The 17,302-nt window shown below is 55.2% G+C and overlaps 6 protein-coding genes across 6 annotated transcripts; 2 read left to right on the forward strand and 4 right to left on the reverse strand.

Annotated features, from left to right (window-relative positions):
- Positions 1-450: 450 nt before the first annotated feature.
- On the forward strand, positions 451-1,959 carry LMH87_005367 (uncharacterized protein; the record flags this gene model as incomplete). Its single annotated transcript, XM_056203075.1, has 1 exon — positions 451-1,959. The coding sequence occupies one exon, from the start codon at positions 451-453 to the stop codon at positions 1,957-1,959; it is 1,509 nt and encodes a 502-aa protein (XP_056058570.1).
- A 1,538-nt stretch (positions 1,960-3,497) lies between these two features.
- LMH87_005368 (uncharacterized protein) lies at positions 3,498-4,144 on the reverse strand (the record flags this gene model as incomplete). The annotated part of the gene is made up of 2 exons (XM_056203076.1): positions 3,498-3,925; positions 4,018-4,144. 2 exons carry the CDS (start codon positions 4,142-4,144, stop codon positions 3,498-3,500), a joined length of 555 nt encoding a protein of 184 aa, XP_056058571.1.
- A 685-nt stretch (positions 4,145-4,829) lies between these two features.
- On the reverse strand, positions 4,830-5,856 carry LMH87_005369 (uncharacterized protein; the record flags this gene model as incomplete). Its single annotated transcript, XM_056203077.1, has 2 exons — positions 4,830-5,563; positions 5,631-5,856. The coding sequence occupies 2 exons, from the start codon at positions 5,854-5,856 to the stop codon at positions 4,830-4,832; spliced, it is 960 nt and encodes a 319-aa protein (XP_056058572.1).
- Positions 5,857-9,696: 3,840 nt separating this feature from the next.
- LMH87_005370 (uncharacterized protein) lies at positions 9,697-11,887 on the reverse strand (the record flags this gene model as incomplete). The annotated part of the gene is made up of 3 exons (XM_056203078.1): positions 9,697-10,647; positions 11,002-11,725; positions 11,790-11,887. The coding sequence occupies 3 exons, from the start codon at positions 11,885-11,887 to the stop codon at positions 9,697-9,699; spliced, it is 1,773 nt and encodes a 590-aa protein (XP_056058573.1).
- Positions 11,888-12,225: 338 nt separating this feature from the next.
- Positions 12,226-13,140, forward strand: LMH87_005371 (uncharacterized protein; the record flags this gene model as incomplete). Its single annotated transcript, XM_056203079.1, has 1 exon — positions 12,226-13,140. One exon carries the CDS (start codon positions 12,226-12,228, stop codon positions 13,138-13,140), a length of 915 nt encoding a protein of 304 aa, XP_056058574.1.
- A 332-nt stretch (positions 13,141-13,472) lies between these two features.
- Positions 13,473-16,903, reverse strand: LMH87_005372 (uncharacterized protein; the record flags this gene model as incomplete). Its single annotated transcript, XM_056203080.1, has 4 exons — positions 13,473-16,150; positions 16,206-16,496; positions 16,559-16,671; positions 16,749-16,903. 4 exons carry the CDS (start codon positions 16,901-16,903, stop codon positions 13,473-13,475), a joined length of 3,237 nt encoding a protein of 1,078 aa, XP_056058575.1.
- Positions 16,904-17,302: the final 399 nt, after the last annotated feature.

Genomic DNA, 17,302 nt, shown 5'->3' on the forward strand with positions numbered 1-17,302 from the left:
TGTTACGCCCTCAAGAGTTTTGACGGCATGCTTCCGTTTTAACATCTCTCTTTTAAAAGCAATCTCAGCGAAAAATTCGATAGTCAATAAAGGGGCATTGCTACTCGGTTTTATTTTGTCTAAGTTCCAAATCATTTCCTTTGGCTTTATTTTACACAGATATGTGCAACAGGCTTAAATCGTCATCTCTCAATGATATCGAAATATTTGACATCTTACAGAGTACATTTGGAGCCATTATCCGCCTGTCAATCTTGTCTTGCTACTGGAGTGTTAGGCCAAGCTCCGCGGCTTCCATTTTGAGGTTGGCGTAAGGCTGCGTTATTCCAGGCTACGGCTGACATCTGTCCCCATCACAATACATGGGAGAGCCTTGCTTTTCTATCCTTCATCATTCTATAGCGACAGTGATTCAATAAATCCACAAAATACAACTCCGCAGTGGCAAGAATGACTCGTCGCCGTGTTATACCGTGCAGCTCTCCGGCTGCCAGCTCCGTGGCGCAACAATCGCGCGCTTCAGAGCCACGCACTGAGAGTCGCCCGAGCCACAATGAATTGTCGGCGGCGATGCGCTGCTTGGGCATATCGCCTGCCTCGCTACGCATCCCGAGATCCGGCGAGAGTGACGACGAGAACGAGCTCTCTGTCTCATCCGCCAAGAAGTTTTACACAATCGTCACGTCCGATCTCCTGATTCCCGGCGACGGCGACCCCATCCCTAAAGGCGCTATTGTCATTGAATCCAAGACCATCGTCTGGGTCGGCCCGCGCGACAGCGTCCCGGACTCGTACCGCCAGGCTAAGCACCGCTCCCAGCACGTGCCCTACATGATGCCCGGTCTCTGGGACGTCCACATGCATTTCTCCGCCGGCAGCGAGGACCCGGAGCAGATGGCCAAGCTCATGACGTACGGTCCCCTCGCCGAGCACCCGGCCACGCAGGGCGCGCGGCTCGGTCGGCAGTGCTGGCAGGCCCTCCAGATGGGCTACACGTCGATGCGCGACTGCGGCGGCCTGGGCTGCGAGCTGGCCGCGGCCATCAACGACGGCGCCATCCCCGGCCCCAACGTCTACAGCGCGGGCGCGTACATCAGCCAGACGGCCGGCCACGGTGACCAGTTTAACATGCCGCCCGGCGACGCCTTGCAGAGATTTGGCGTCAACAACATTCGCCCGGGCTTCTTTTGCGACCAGGCCGCCCTGCTCGCCGACGGAGCAGACGAGTGCCGCCGAGCTGTGCGCCTGCAGGTCCGTCGCGGCGCCAAGTGCATCAAGATCCTGGCGACGGGCGGCGTCATGTCGCTGGACGACAACCCCGAGGACGCGCAGTTTTGTGACGACGAAATGTTTGCGCTCGTCGACGAGGCGACGCGCATGGGCCGCGCCGTGGCAGCGCACTGCCACGCCAAGGCCGGCATCGTCGCTTCCATCAAGGCCGGCGTCAGGACGATTGAGCACGGCTCCTTTGCCGACGAGGAGTGCGTCGACCTGATGAAGAAGCACGACATCATCTACGTGCCCACGCGCCGCGCCATCACCTTTCTCCTCGAGAATAGGGACATCCTGCCGAAGAAGGTGCGCGACAAGCTGGAGCTGGTGGACGCGCGCCAGCTGGCGGCGTACAAGCTGGCCGTCGCCAAGGGCGTCACCATTGCCATGGGCACGGACACGTCGCCGTCGGAGATTCAGGGCATCGAGATCCAGCACGGCGTCGAGGCGGGTCTGACGAACCTGCAGGCGCTGAAGGGGGCGACGGCGACGGCGCCGCTGACGCTCGGTCGCCAGGCGCCCAAGTCGGGACAGCTCAAGGTGGGCTACGACGCTGATGTGCTGGGCCTGACGGAGAACCCAGCCGACAATGTCAAGGTGCTGCAAAAGGGCGAGAACATCAAATGGGTGTGGAAAGGCGGTAAGCTGTTCAAGGGACCTGGTGTCGGACCATGGGGCGAGGAGTGAGACTCTATTCGTTATTTACATGATTGATGTTGGTATATACGCCCCTACGATGTAAATCTGCGCCATCCTCACTCCAGTGACTAAAGTTTATATATGAAAATAGCTATAGTGCCGCCAGGAAACAAAATCCACCAAGTCGCTGCAAGTTGTTCCGCCTGGGAAGCGACTGTTTAGCTGCCTAGCTCTGCGCCATGTTTTTGGTTCCTGAAACCAACTCCAGGTATAAACACCAACGAGAAATCTTCTCCCTTTTGCGGTTCTGAGAATCGAGCTTGCTTCTTTTGTGTATTTGTTCGTGCGGCATCGCGGGTATTAATGTCGACGAGCTGGGGAGACTGCGGACCGCTTGCGCTGCCGCTGATGACAGTGTCGGCGTCGGAAGGGCCGACCGACTCGAGTTCTCCTTTAAATGGTTAGAAATCTCTTAGGAAAATAGAAGGCCTAAGAAGACTCAGAGAATAAAGAGAATAAAGAGAATAGAAAAATTAAAAAAAAAAATTAAAAAAAAATTAAAAAAGAATAGAGAGAATAGAGAGAATAGAGAGAATAGAGAGAATAGAGAGAATAAAGAGAATAAAGAGAATAAGTAACTAGTATCGTAAAGGCTATATATACCTTCTTTGTTAGAATTATGCAGCTGACTAGAGGCCGAATCGAAGGCGTTAGAGACCAGGGCATGTATTCGCGCAGACGTGAGAGCCGCGCTTTGCTGGGAGGAGGTATCCACTGAAGCGTCACTGGCTTGATCTGCAGGGACCTCTTCCGCAGAAATGGTTGCAGTACTTTTCGCGGTCACATCTTTGGACGTGTTGGCTTGTTTCGCGGTGGTGAGCTGGATGGTCATGTTGCCGGTGGCAGGAGTCAATCCAGGAAAGCAATCGCTCCTTGCAAAATTTGAAGAAAAAAGGACAATCATTCTGAGAAGAGGGGGTGTCGTGTTCTAGATGCATTTGAAAAACTCTGTTATTCTAGAGGCCGTTGGAATCGATAAAGGACTACACAGTACATGTGGTGGCGCGGTTGGAGGCGCTACGCAACAAGCTACGAACCAGTCCGTCGACTATAGTTGATGTTGCCTGATGTACGGGGGGAGTTGTTGCTACTATTTTATCAGTGTGTTTAGTGGTTGCGGTTTTTATTTAAGGGCTTCTAAGTACTGTCCAACGACGACGGGCGATGAAGGCAGTTTTGCGGTAGGGAATACGTCGTTGAGACAGATTGTAAGAATGACGCCAGAGATGAGATCAAAACGACTTGGTCCATTCTTTTTGGGCATATACTGTAGAGAGGAGATGGGGGTAAGATGCTGTCATTTTGCATAGTTCGTTGCAAGATTGTGTGTGTGGAAGCGTTTAAAGTGTCGAGGCACAATGCGTTCAAGGTCCATCTCGACTCAAGCAAATAGAGCACCCGAAGCCGTCGATGTTAACCATTCGATGTGTGGTTGCTTTATTTTTCTCGCCACATGCGCCACGTTTCATGTGTGGTTTTACAAATAATACTTTACATAATTTACAGCTTCCCTCCCTCCCATCGCTCTAATTCACCAGGTGCGTCACGACGCCCTTTCGCCCCAGCCGCTCCAGCAAGCCCTCCTGCATGCCCATCCGGCCCTCGACCTCCCGCGCCGACACGCCCTTGTCCAGCAGCTGCAGCGCGTCCGACAGCGTCCTCATGTCGACGTAGCGCCGCGCCGCGCCGCGGATGCCCACCTGCTGGAAGCGCTCCGTGTCGGCGTCGGCGCGCTCCTGCACGCGCCGCCGCGACGCGAGCGCCGAGAGCGTCACGTTGGCGTGCTGCTGCTGGGAGGGGAAGATGGGCCCCGCGGCGGACGAGGGCACGCCGCCGGGCGTGGCGCGCGACGACGGCGAGTAGGTCGGGTTGGGGTCGACGATGCCCATGGACTGGAGGCGGCTGGCGAAGCCGGCGGGGGAGAAGTCGGGGTCGGCGGCGTCTTCGACAAAGGCTTGCAGTTTTGAATCGTGTCAGCCTCCAGGCAGAGAGAGAGAGAGGTGACGGTGTGTGTAAAAGGGTAGCAGAGGGCATCATTCAGCGTACCTTGGTCTTTGGCAATGTCGGCCGGCGCGCGGGCCGGTCTCGTCGTCTGGGACACGGCAGAGCCGGCGCTGCGGGCGGGGAACTTGCGCGATGCGCCCTGCGCGGCTTTGGAGGAAGCCGAGCCCATCCTTGCGGTGCGTGTGGCGTGCGTGTGTGGTGTGCGTTTCTGTCGGATCGAGTTGGCAGCTTTCGAGTGGGCGGGATCGACGTCGTCAATTGCGCGCGCGTGGTGCTCAAGGACTGAGAACCGGAGGTGCTGAATTGATCGCTGCTGCCTTTGGAGAGGAGACTGCTAGGGTTATACGAGGTGCGGGGGTGGCGCGTGAGAGGGTTGATTTGTCAAGTGTGCTGATGGGAAAAAGATGAGCGTCGAGAATATCGAAATGACGACACGGAGAACTTTTGGCCGGGGAATCCACAAGCCGCTAGCTCCCGCGCCGCATTCACTTACACGGACGATGATCACAAGTACAGTGCTTAATTCTATGCATATTGATTTTATTCTTCTTTCATCTTCATCTTTTTCTTTTTCATTTTCTTATTCTTCTTTTCAATCTAGATGTTAGTATGTCAAACTGACGAGTAGTGTAAATAAACTGCCAATGTCAACTGAGGAGCAGTGTAGTTGTCAAGTGCCCAAAGGCTGTATTAAGGATTGTTATATAGTTGGTAATAATACACTATTTTCGTAACTCATTCGTTCAATGCAAAATGTTTCCAATGTACAAATCCTCCGCAAAGTCTCCAATATTCGTCAAAAGTCATTCATGTATATCTTTTTTCTTTATATTCCTCATCTCACTCTGTGCCGTTTAGCACTTGGTGATGTAGAGACCAATGGGCGAGGGGTTGTAGTCCTGGAAGTACTTGAAGTTGGTGTTGCCAGCCGCGGCAATCTCGTAGGCGACGCGCTGTCCGGCGGGGCAGTCAAACGTGGCGATGCTGTACGAGTGGCCGGGGGAGACGGTGACCTGGCCGAGGTCGGCCTCCTTGCCGGGCTGGTTGTTGTAGGTGGTGCCCTCGGTGGCGGCGGCCTTGAGCTTGGAGAAGTCGAGCTTGCCGTCGCCCGAGATGGTGAAGCTGGACGTCTCCAGGTCCTTTTGCTCGGGGAAGAGGAAGACGAGGCTGCACTTCTTGCCCTGGTCGCCGCCGGGGATGTCAAAGTCAAAGATGGACGAGACGTCGCCGTTGACGACGCCAAAGTAGGACGTGCCGGCGGCCGTGTCGGGCTTGGACTTGTCGACGGGGACGATGAGGTGCGGGAACTCGTAGGCGCCGCTCAGGTCGGTCGGGCAGGTGTTGGAGGGAGGAGGGGGAGGGGGAGGGGGAGGGGGGCAGTCGCCGTGGCAGCCGTCGGCTGTGAGGGTGACCTCGCCGCAGTTGGCGCCCTGTTCCTTTTTGTTGTAGACGTTCCACTGGCCCTGCTCGCCGGTGGCGCACTCGAAGAAGGTGGTCTGGCCGTTCCAGGAGACGGTGCCGTCGCAGCCGATGGTGAAGCCGCCGTCGGGGGTCTGGCCCTCGTCGCACTGAAGAACGCCGGTTGGGGCTGATGACGTCCAAGGTCAGTATAACTGTGCATTGTGTGTGCGTTGGGAGAATGGAGCTTCACTTACGGGTCCACCAGCAGCCGCGGCCCTTGTCGTCGGTGATCTTGCCGCCGTTAAAGGTAAAGGTCGAGGACTGGACGCCGTTGCCGGCGCGGACCTGTCCAGAGGAGATTTCACCGACGCAGCCGACGACGTCGCCGCCGGCAGTGATGTGGAACTGGCATCCGTCGTTGCGGATGGCGAGGCCGTTGACGACGGCGCCGAGTCCGAGAGCAATAGCTGCAGACTTCATTGTGTATATATGGGCAGGTGGTGTATAAAGTATAATGTATAAGTGAAGAAGTGATCCGTGAGGCTTCTTCTTTTTGGAGGTGTGTTTGGATCTAATGTGGGTTGGATGGGAATAAAGATTCGATTCGATTTTTAGCAACGGGATATACGGGTAGTTATATACTCGAGAGATTTTTTCAGTATCCTCCCACTTTCAGTTTACATCATGGGCCAAGGCTGGGTAGACCGGGGCACATCCATCCCAGGCGGCCGGCCAGCCAGCCGCGCAGGACACGAAGAAGAGGGCAACAGCACCACCACCACTCGTACGGCTGAGAGTGCCGATCTCCACGATGCTGTGGCAGAGTCGAATCGAAAAGGGCAATGACAGCAGAGGAGGAGTCCAAAGAAAAAAAAAATACGAGGCCGGCGTTGCAAGACAGACGTCATGGTCGTCCAGGGTCTTTTCTGGTCCGCAGCGCTGGCCAGCCTACTACTATTACGGCACAAGGGCAGCAAGCGTCGTTGAGCTGTCGCTAGACGGCGTGACGGGCGACGAAAAGAGACAAAATGGCAAAGCAACACATCACGCCAAGACGCCAAGAGCTCCGCAGGGCTGGGGGAAAGTGCAAGGAAAAGTTCGTATTCCCGGCAATATATGGGAATATGAGTGGTCCGTTTTCCGTGGTTGGGATGTGGATGGCTGGTGGCAAAAGCAGAGCTGCAAAGGGACAATGGTCAATGGTGCGGCCGAGCTAAATTATGGGGGATCCCTGTCGCTGAATGTCAACGCGGGCTGCTTTTCCGGCTGTTTACACGACATTCAGTGACAGCGGATTTGTTATTTGATTAATACCTACAGACTACACACACAGACCGGGCAATGGGCTGACAGTGGGCGACGGGCGTGCAGCGAGGCTGTAGCGGGGTCGACCGTGCTGTCAGCTTTGGGCACAGCAGTGGCAGCAAAGGTGCTACAGCAGGCTGCATTTTAAGAAATAAAAAAATCGTTGGCAGTAGTTTTTTAATGCGTCCTTTTTCAAGCTGTATTTGACACGTCTCACGCATTGCAAAGTATCACGCATTGCAAAGCATCACCCTTGTCTACAGCCTCAAGTACTGCCATCAACTTGCAGCCTGCCGGCAACCAGGCTCCAGCACTGCCCAGCCAACTCTGCCCCGCACCAGATCCTGCCACCAAATAATTGCACGCACAATGTCTCGCTCTCTCCTCCAACAAACGCCGCCGCTAGTCTTGTTCCTCCCTAGCATCGACCAGCCTGCTCCGACCAAGGACCAGCGACGGAGACGACATCAATTGTCCCAGTAGCATCGCCAAGACCTCCCATCCCCTCCGGCCTTCCGCCGCCGCCGCACAGAAATGACGTATTAGTGTGACTGTTGGGTGAACTGACATCACCAGAGGAAGCGAAACGAAACCGTTTTGAGCCAGAGCCAACAAGGTCGAAAGCCTTGCGAGTAAACGAAAGGATGCCTCTCCTAACCCTCACTCTCGTATCCAAGGTCTTGTTCACCGAGGCAGGGCAGAAACCCAACAATGGCACCACCGTTGGGTATCCATAGACCGTACTCTGCACGGCACGACGGCCTCTTCCCTCTGCTTTGTCTCGTCCCGTCCACAATGGCCCCGTCTCCAGTTTAAGCAAGACCATCGTCCAGCCCTGTTCATTTTCCGACACCGACTCTCAACCGGTTCGCCTCTTCCCTGCCGCTAAATAACAAAAATTGCCGTGGCCGTCTCACTCGGGTTCACCCTGCTGGGCTCAACACTCTGGAGACCGCCCTTGTTGTGCGGCGGCATACGAGATGATCGCCGCACCGACAGCTGGCACCAACCACTAAAATAAAAACAACCTTTTCAGCCCTTTTGGGCGTCTATAGCCCGACAGGCAACGCCAATTCCAGCCACGGGTTTGCTGATCCGATCGCCCGCCATGTATTGTCCGTCTCTGCCCATCAACCATAGCGTGGAAATCACGTTGCCTCCAATGGACCATTGGCCAAACCGGCAGTTGTTCCTACTCGACCTAATTGAAATATGGCTTGGTGCAGTGTTGCATTTCTTTCTTCGATTTTTCTACGGGCCAATAGGTTGGATTGACCCTTGGTACGTTCGTCATTCAACCATCTTGCCAAGACTTGTACTTCCTTGCCGTCTCGTCCTCCCCAGCACCACTCACTGCTGTACGCCCAAAACGGTACCGACTGGACGGCGGGCCGCCGAATTTGGACGAACCAGCCGTAGCCTCGTAGCACAGGGAGCCCCCTCGCTCCGAGATACAAGCTGAGTACTTCCATGTTGCCGCCTTTTTTTTGTGACAGCTGCAGATGATGCAGGCAGATGCTGCACCTGGTCGGCTGTGACACTGTCCGACGGTTTCCGACTGCCACCTGCCCGAGACTCAAACGACCATCAGCGTCATCGTTCGAGGAATATACCAGTACATTGCTGCATTTTTTTATCAAGGTGCAATGGTCCTTCCATCTCGCAGCCGAACCTGGAGCCGTGCATAGTCGGTGCTCGTCTGTGTAAGTGTAAGCTGTGGATAGCACAATCCACCGCCACAACCAGGCTACAGCCGGCCTGTGGCTGCTTGCAGCATTCGATCCATGAATTCGATAGAGTAATCAACATCGTTCTACTCTACCGAAAATACCGAAAAGGCTTTTTGCATTCCTCTAGGCTTTCGTCTTTATGTCGCCCCCGTTGTAGCCTGTCCGAGCTAACGTGCATATTACGCCCAAGAACAGCCACCGGTGCGCCATCAAAACACCCGCAGGGAAACAACAATTCTTCCACGCTTTCTCGCTGTACATGTCCTGCAGTAAAAATAAAACAAAAGTGACCACGTCAGTTACAGACTCACCAATCGAGAATAGTCGAAAAAAAGTAAATATCAGAAAATACTCAAAAGGGTCCGGATGATGCGGTCGCTTCCCACCCCCGCCCAGCGAGCCGGATAAGCGTGAATACGAGAAAGGCGCAAAGACAGCTTTTTTTCGGCTTTGATGAAGCCGCGCACACACACCACCCTTTCGACATGGAAACATTTACTCTCAAAGCTCCCCTAACCCATTGTAATCATTTCCGCATCTTGCGCTATTTTCAATCCATGACAGGGCGGTCGCCAAGCCCGGGATTACATCACGGCTCCCCCAATTTTCCGTCCGCTTTCTTTCCACATCGAGGCTGCGTGCAAGCGTCAGCATTTGGGGTGGCGATTCGAGGCGTTCAGCTCTTGGCCCGCGGCGAGACCTACAAACGCCTCAATTCATTATTCCGTTCAGTAGTTGTTAGGCTAGACCATTCGTCTAGAGCCCCAGCGACGGTACGTCATGCTGCTACGATGGGTGGTCTCCAAACCAGTCCGTGGCTTTGCGCTTTGTTAGGCCGCCCCGTCAAACGGTAGGCATCACGAGGTAAACATAGTTCCAAGGTGTGGAATCGAGTTGTATCAAATGTGTTCATTTATAGTATAGTATAGTATGGTGCAGTCGTAACTCATATCGATGCTGTAGGCGCGGCGGTTCGTCGCCCATGTAGGCCCGCCTTCTGCCAACTGCCCTTCCGGCCACTATTTCAGATCCCGGCTGGGGTGTCCAACACCTGACTTCAAAGGGAGGCTTTGTGGGAGGGCTGTACTCCGAGCTGGCTGAAGCTCTTGGACGCTATGCCACGCCATGGCAGCTCACAGTGGAACTGTGGACTATGCTCGTAAGAATCCCTCGAAAGGGCTCGTGGAGCAGGCCTGCCATTGGATGTGGCGATCAGCCGGAAGCGAGCATCAATGCATGAGCCGCATCGCATGTTTGTGGGTATCTATCATCGCCGCTATATGCTTCATTTCTTGAGACGCTTGCTGGAGCGGGTAACACGGACAGGGGGCTCCGGCTCAGGCTCCTCTTCGACTTCCTCCTCGACCTCAGCCTCTTCTTCTTCGGCCTCGCTTTCCTCACTGGCGGCACCAGAAGTAGCACCAAAGGAAGCCTTGCGAGAAGGCCCATCAGTGTCGCTACCAAAGCCCTCAAAAGAGTCATCATCATCATCGACATCACTGCCCTCCTTTGCATTTTCCTCCTGGAGCTGAGCCTCGGCAGCTTCGTCGAAAGCTTCCGTCTGAGTGCGCTTCTTAGGCATCTCACCGAGACGACCCTGGCGGCCAGCTCTCATCTCACCCTCGTCATTGTTGAGAATAGGAGGGGGCGTGAACCAAGGAATTCTGCCACGCATAAAGTCGTTGAGCATCATCTTGGCGACACCGTCGAGATCAGGCTCACCACCCTTAAGAAGACGGCCACCTTTGCGGGCTAGGAGCTCAAGCAACTCGGTCGCATTGGTCCAGTTGGTAAGGTCATACGTCTTCTCCATGTGGCGGCGCTTGACCTTGCTCAGAAGGGCGGTGATGTACTGCTCAGGGTTGTCGACCTTTTCGACGCGGACGACACCACGGAGGACAAGGTCGGTAGGAGTATCTTGGGTGGTGGGAGGAACGACACCAGGACAATCGATGAGGTAAATACGCTTCATCAGAGTAACATATTGCCAGACCTTGGTCTCGCCAGGAATCGGGGCAACAGTGCAGACCTTCTTCTTCAACAGGGTATTGATGATGGAAGACTTGCCAGTGTTGGGACCACCAATGAGACCGACGGAAATCTGCTTTCTGTCCGAGTGAAGAACGGAGAACTGGCGTAGAAGCTGAATGAGGGAGCCCTTGCCAAAAGAGTTGTTGATGTTGGCATGAAACGCCAGTGTGGGGTATTCCTTTCCGAGATGTCTAACCCAAGCGGCCTGTAGAGAGTCAGCAAAGAACTCCAAATCGTCTACAATAAACAGTTTCATGATGAAATGTGTGAGTCATAACTAAGAAGACTCCCGTGAACTTGTCCTCTAATCGGACCTAGGAGCCTTCAACTCAATTCGACCCAAAACCTTCTCACGACCGCAACCAGAACGGTTGCAAAGTCTAGCCAAACAGCAAAACGCTACCGACAGTCGAGCATGGTGATTATTCTCCCAATGTTGTAACAGACAAACCTCCGTAAGAATATCGAGAAGGGGTCCTGACAGGATTCATTGGGGGCCTTTCGGCCAGCAGACATAGGAAACATGCAGAGCAAGCGAAAGAAAAAAAATTAGACTTACGCAAACGCCGGTGGGGACCAGATCACACTTGTTGAGGACGAAGATCAAATGCTTGTGAGGAGCCTCATCGCGCAGGTACTTCTCAACACTGCGGCATCGGGTGCCGATGGGGTCACGAGCGTCGAGAACGTGGATGACAACGTCGGACGAGTCGATAACCTTGTACAGTTCGTTCCAGATACGCTTGCTCTGGCCCTTGTCAAAGACGGGCTCAATGGCCATGGCGAAGCTACCATCCTCCTCGTTGCCGGACTGGCCGCTGAGAAGCTTGGCCTGCTCGAGACGCTCCTCGTACGTGTCCATGCTCTTTTCGGTGCCGTCGGCAAGGTCATCGAGGTTGGCAACGTCCAGCTTGACTCGCTTTCTCTGAGATTTGGGACCAAAGACACCAGAAAAGGGCGCCGTCTCCAGCGTCATCTTGGCCCTGTGCTGCTTCAGGCCGTTGGTGTCCTTGCCGTCGCGGATGAGTGTCATGGGCAGCTTGTTGGACTTGAGCAGGACCTGGTAGGGGTCCTTGGCCTTTTCCTCCATGGCCTCGCGAAAGGCCGTGAGGGTATCCTGGGACACGACACGCGTGTTGGAAAACCACTTGCGGTTCGGCTCGATGACGGCGGTGGGCACATCACGGGACTGCCAGGTGGCAGCCTTTGTGATTTGACCATCAGCGTTTCGCTGGGCCTTTCCCTCCTTGTACATGTTCAGGAGCTTGACCCTCTTCGCATCGCTATCAGGCCGAAAATGTTAGTCTTGGGATATAGCGCAAAAGGGCTTTTCTGGCAGAGCCTTACCGATAGAAGTTTTCACCCTTGGTATGGACGTTGGCCATGCCATCGCCGGTCTTACCCTGGCGAACACGCCGGGTAGCCTCTTTCTTCCCGGTACCCATATTGGATTGAAGTTGACCGGAGAATTGGGGAAAAAGAAGAACGGTAGGAAGAAGAGTGAGAGGAAGAGGAAAAGGCAGCGGGATTCTGCCCAGAAACTTTTTTTCCCATCCTGCATTACGAGCCCCCACTTTCTCTTTTTTTCTGCAGGCGGTGTGTGGGGTGGCTGGTAATTTTTGGCGGGCGAGCCAGGGGGAGAGGTTGCTGGCGGGCGGCAGCACAGTTAATCCGCAGCCAAGCGTGCTCCAGCGTTACCCAGGCCAATTTTCAATGGCAAACCACCAAAAAGCTGTCTCGTGAGCTTTCCCTTGGACGACCGCTCTCACCCTCTCCATCCACAATGTCGCTCCAATCGACATGGTCCTGCGTCAGACCAGCGGCCGCCCGGCGCGTGCCCACAGCCCCGCGAGCGGCGTTTAGCACCACGCCCTCGCGCAGCAGCAACATCCCCCCCGAATCGCCCTCCTATATCCGCCTCCCCAAGGTGCCGCAGTCGACCGAGACCAAGCCCGAGCGCGTGCGCGGCACGCTGCCTGTGCCGCGCGACGTCTTTGAGCGCCGCGAGGGCGACCGCAAGACGCGGCCCGACTACATTGCCAAGACGGCGCCCCAGCGCGCCGGCGACCGCCCGCTCAACAGCGACACGCAGCGGTGGAAGAAGCAGCTCGCCGACAGCCGCCGGCAGAACCTCGAGGAGGGCCTGCAGGGCCTGTGGCGGCGCCACGAGACGCGGGAGCAGGGCAAGGCCGAGCGCACGCGCCGTCGGGAGGACGCCCTCCGGCGCGCCCACGAGGCCGCCGAGCCCAAGGCCGCCGTAATGACCCGCGGCACCGTCCTCGCCTCCATCGCCGACACCGCCGTGCACCCGGACCCGGAGCGCTTCGACAAGGCCGAGCGCAGCCGCGCGCGGGTGCTCGCCCAGGAGAGCGCCCGCCGCGACGCCCGCCGCGATGCCCTCATGGAGCTCTACATCAACGCCTCCAGCTTCATCGTCACCGAGGCCGAGCTCAAAGAGGAGATTGACAAGCTCTTCCACGAGGACTACTTCCGCAAGCAGAGCGTCAAGGGCTACCGCCCCGGCGCCACCGAGAACGTCTGGGGCGTCTACGGCAAGCCGCCCGGCCTGGCGGCCATGTTTGAGACGGTGACGAGGACCTCGACCAACGTGGCCAACGCGAGCGAATCCGAGTTTGACCACTCCGTCAAGCGCACAAAGAAGATTTCGGAAGAATTGACCGGCGGCAAGATGGCCTGAGATGGTAGGAGCAAGAGAAACTCGGGAGCGACGGAGCATGTACAGGACGATGCACACCACATTGGCGCATCGCGTGTAAAATAGCCAATTATAGCATGTACATTTACAATCAAGCATCAATTGTTTCTATTCAAGTACCATCGTGAGCTTCAATATGTGTATTGCACTACTACAATATATATACGTGCACCAAGGAAACTAACTCATGCAAAAACGCCAAAGTCCAACGACTATGCAAAAAAATTTAAAAGAGCAAGCAGCACCAAAATGCGTGTCCATCTCCGACGAGGTGTTCCTGCTTCTCATATAGACGGTCACACAGCAAGCGCACTCTATCTGCGTTCAACGAGGAGGATATGCATGGCCGCGTAGGCCAAGACGATGAATGTGGCGGCAAAGATGCCCAGGTTGCGGATATCATACCAGAGAGCACCGTTCTGAAAGCCAAAGGTGCTGAGAATGGTAGCGCCGGGCACCTTGATGGGGATGCCAACCTTTTCGTCGATGAGGGTGAGTCCCACGACTTCATTGACGATGAGCGCTTCGAATCCGTAATGGAAAATCGATATGCTCTGCAGCCAGGCGGCGCTGGCGGGAATCTTCTCACGATTGAGCAGGAAGCCTGCAAACAAAAGGCTGAACAACATGACCAGGCTGCCAATGAGGTTGGCCACGCCGCCGTCCTTGAAGATGATGCCAATGAACAGGCAAATGGCCGCCGCAGCGAGGTTGAAGAGGACCAGTACGATAATGAACTTGATGAAATGGGGAAAGTCGGGAACGAGTCCAGTCATGGGATACAGAATGGAGCCCATGAGAATAGGAGGGATGATTCGCAGCGGTACAATGTCGAAAAGCACCTTGGCTGTAAAGTAGGTGGCCGGTGAATAGTATCCATTGGCTCGCTCGCGCAGGAAAAGCATGCGTTCATTCGCAAACACAGTCAGACTCGTGAGCGTGCTGAATCCGTACAATGCCAGGAGGAAGAAGAAGAGACCGAGTCTATTTTGGAAGCCGGGGATATCATCGGTGAGGCCGTAGAAGAGGAAGCCGGCAAAGACTGCGAGGACAATAGCAATGGCGTAGTGAGTCAGCATCAGCATCGGGTTCCTGTACAAATTTTTGAAAGTGCGCTGCGACAAGATAATGAACTGGCGAGGGTAGCTGATGCGGTGGTAGCCTTTGCCGACGGCGCTGATGTGGATGTTCGGACCGTTGACAGAGTAGCCGTTTGCGTTTGAGCCGTTGGCATCTTGGGCGGCTGCAACAGACTCTTGAATCTCATCATGTGTACTGGCGGCAATATGGGACTCGGCAAACGCCTTAGACAAGAGATCAAGATCGGTTCCAGAGAGCGCATCGGGTGGCAAGTTGTGAGGATCTTCGGTGACTTGTCCAAGTGGTGTGACAGGGTTCGTCTGAAGCTTATAAGCCCCGATTTCCTCGCCGCCAGCATCGGAGGATGCAGCAGTGTCAGCAGTGCGTCTACGAGTAAAGAGCTCACGTTCCTGTCGAGCGCGGATAGAGTTGGTACGCTTGGCTCTCGGGCGGGAAGACGAGCTTTCGGAAGGATCCTCCCCAATGCTGCCGCCGGAGACACTGGCAATCGACTTGACGGCTCTGGTGCTGCTTGGTCCGACGCTTGCAGAGTCAGCGCCGATAGTTCCATCATCAATCGAGTCAGAGCGGCTGGCATGCATGGTAAGATCGACGAGGTAATCCGCAATGTTAAAGCCAGGCGGGCATTCATAACCAATACCATCAAAGTACGATTGACAATCCGCGAACTTGCCAGAGTAGACCGTCCTGCCCCTAGCGAGAAGCACAAGTCGGTCAAACAAGGCGACAATGTTGGAGCGTGGCTGATGAATCGTGAAGATGATGGTTCGTTGATAGTTCTTGGCCAATGTGACAAGGCACTCGATGACGTTGTAGGCGTTGAATGCGTCCAAGCCGCTTGTGGGCTCGTCAAGGAAGAGAATGGATGGGCTAGTTACCAGTTCGCAGGCAATTCCAACGCGTCGCTTTTCGCCACCAGAGATGCCACGACCCTTGCCTTCCTCGGACCCAATGAGCGAATCCCGGATGTGGTAGATGCCAAGCTCCTTCTCAACTTCAAACACTCGCTGTTCTTTGCTGGCGCGGGTCATGTCGCGAGGCAGTCTCAGTAGAGCACTGTTCAAAATGGTCTCGTGAACCGTCAAGGTCGGGAGCATCGTATCTTCTTGGTCGACAAAGCCAATGACATTCTTGTAGTCGTTGTCCAAGACCTTTTCGCCGTTAACATAGAATTCGCCGGAGACTTGGCCGCGCTTGTTTTTGCGAGCGAGAATGTCGAGAAACGTCGTCTTGCCAGCGCCAGAGGCACCCATGATGGCGGTAGCCTCCCCAGGGTGGCAAATACCCTGGATTCCCGACAGAATTTGCTTGCCATTGAGAGTGTAAGACACGTTCTGGAACTGAAGAGACGCAGGTTTGTGATTGGCCATGAGCTTGGTGCTCTCGTCGTCGGAGTCATCGAGATGAATAGCACCATACTGCAGTCTGCGACGAGCCAGATACCATGTTACAACAATGACGGCGACTACAAACAGAGCGCAGGCAGCAATTATACCGGCGATAAGAGGGGTGTTGATTTGTTTCACAGGTCGTCGGTAGCCGGGCACTTCAGTCTCGTGCATGCACTCGCCCGATCCGCAGGTAAGTAGAATGCTGGAGTCGCCCAGCAGATCGGTCATGAGCTGGTCCATCTGGGGCTCTTTAAACGCGCAGTTGTGGAACGTGTCGTTTGTGTTGGTGCATTCATACGACGCAGGGCCCTTGATGGCTTCAGCCAAAAAGTCGGTCAAATCCATTGAGCCGTCTTTGCCACACATCATGCGGTCGGGGATACATTCGCATTCGATCTTGTCGCATTTGTACGAGGTGCCGTTTGTGGTGTCGCCAAAGGATGCGCTCGACTCGCACTCGGACAGGTGGCAGTAGAAAGACTCGACTTGGTCAACCCAGACTAAAATATGTTAGCACAGCGATATTGTATGGTTCTTTGCGTGTCGTTGGCCCACATTGAAAAGCGCATTCTTCGGTTTCCCTGTCGCAGGTAAAGGTGACCTCTGGGGTTTGGTCGCCGAGCAGTTGGATAATCATCTTGTTGACAACATTGCACATCTGGTGGTTGCTACGGACCAGCTCGCCGCTGCGATAACAGACACCGCCAGTCTCATCGGGCATCAAGGCATTGCAGGCAGAATCTTGAAGGCAAACATTGCAGTTGACACCGCCCCAGCCTTCGTCGCATTCACAATTGTCGCCAGATCGCATGGGTCGGTCGCGGCCGCGGGCAAGAGAGCCACAAACTAATCGCGCACCAGTCAGAACACAAGCAAAATCCCGAGTCTCTCTATCAGGGTTGACTCACGAGGCTTGAGGCAGTCGTCACCACCAAATCCAGCGGGGCAATCGCAGATGCCGTTGAATTCGTTGCAACCAGCGTACTGGGTACATGCGTGGACGGGAAGAAGACAGTTGAAGCTACATGAGAGATGAATAATCAGCAAACGTGGACAGATTCGCAGCGCTTGCGTGCGCGAAGCTCGGCGTTGGCTTACCATGGCGGGCAGCCGTCGGGACGATCGTTGTCGCCCATGAGAGCCAACTGAGCCCTCAGCATGTCGACATTTGGATACGAAGCATTTTGCAAGGCTGTCGCAAGCGCAGGCAGGGCTGCGACGACCCCGAACAGCATCCTCCTAATGGAAATCATGGCGCTGTGCAGGAAAGCGACCGTGAAGAATTGTTGAGACGCGGCGCTTCGATGATGGAGTGCGGAGATGGGCGTGGCTGGATGCAATGGGATTGGAGGAGGCCAGGCTGCCTCAGCACGGCTAGGCTAACCGCGGACAGGTGATGGATGACGAGTGACGCTACAACCCGCTGTAGTGTGCCTTTGCAAGGCGCCCGAGGATTTAAGGTACAGTGAGCGGCCCCACAACGGCGCGGCCATCCATCATGCTGCATGCATTAAGGTACGGAGTACCTACGCCCGTGCTACAGAGGCACACTTGATTACGTATGCCGTCCAAACAGCAGACGAATGGTGCCTACAGCGAAGCCGGTGCACCTGTTCGGGAGCTCCAGCCACTCCAGGCACAGCTGCCTAGGC

The sequence above is a fragment of the Akanthomyces muscarius genome, chromosome 1, assembly GCF_028009165.1.
Source record: "Akanthomyces muscarius strain Ve6 chromosome 1, whole genome shotgun sequence".
NCBI lineage: Eukaryota > Fungi > Ascomycota > Sordariomycetes > Hypocreales > Cordycipitaceae > Akanthomyces > Akanthomyces muscarius.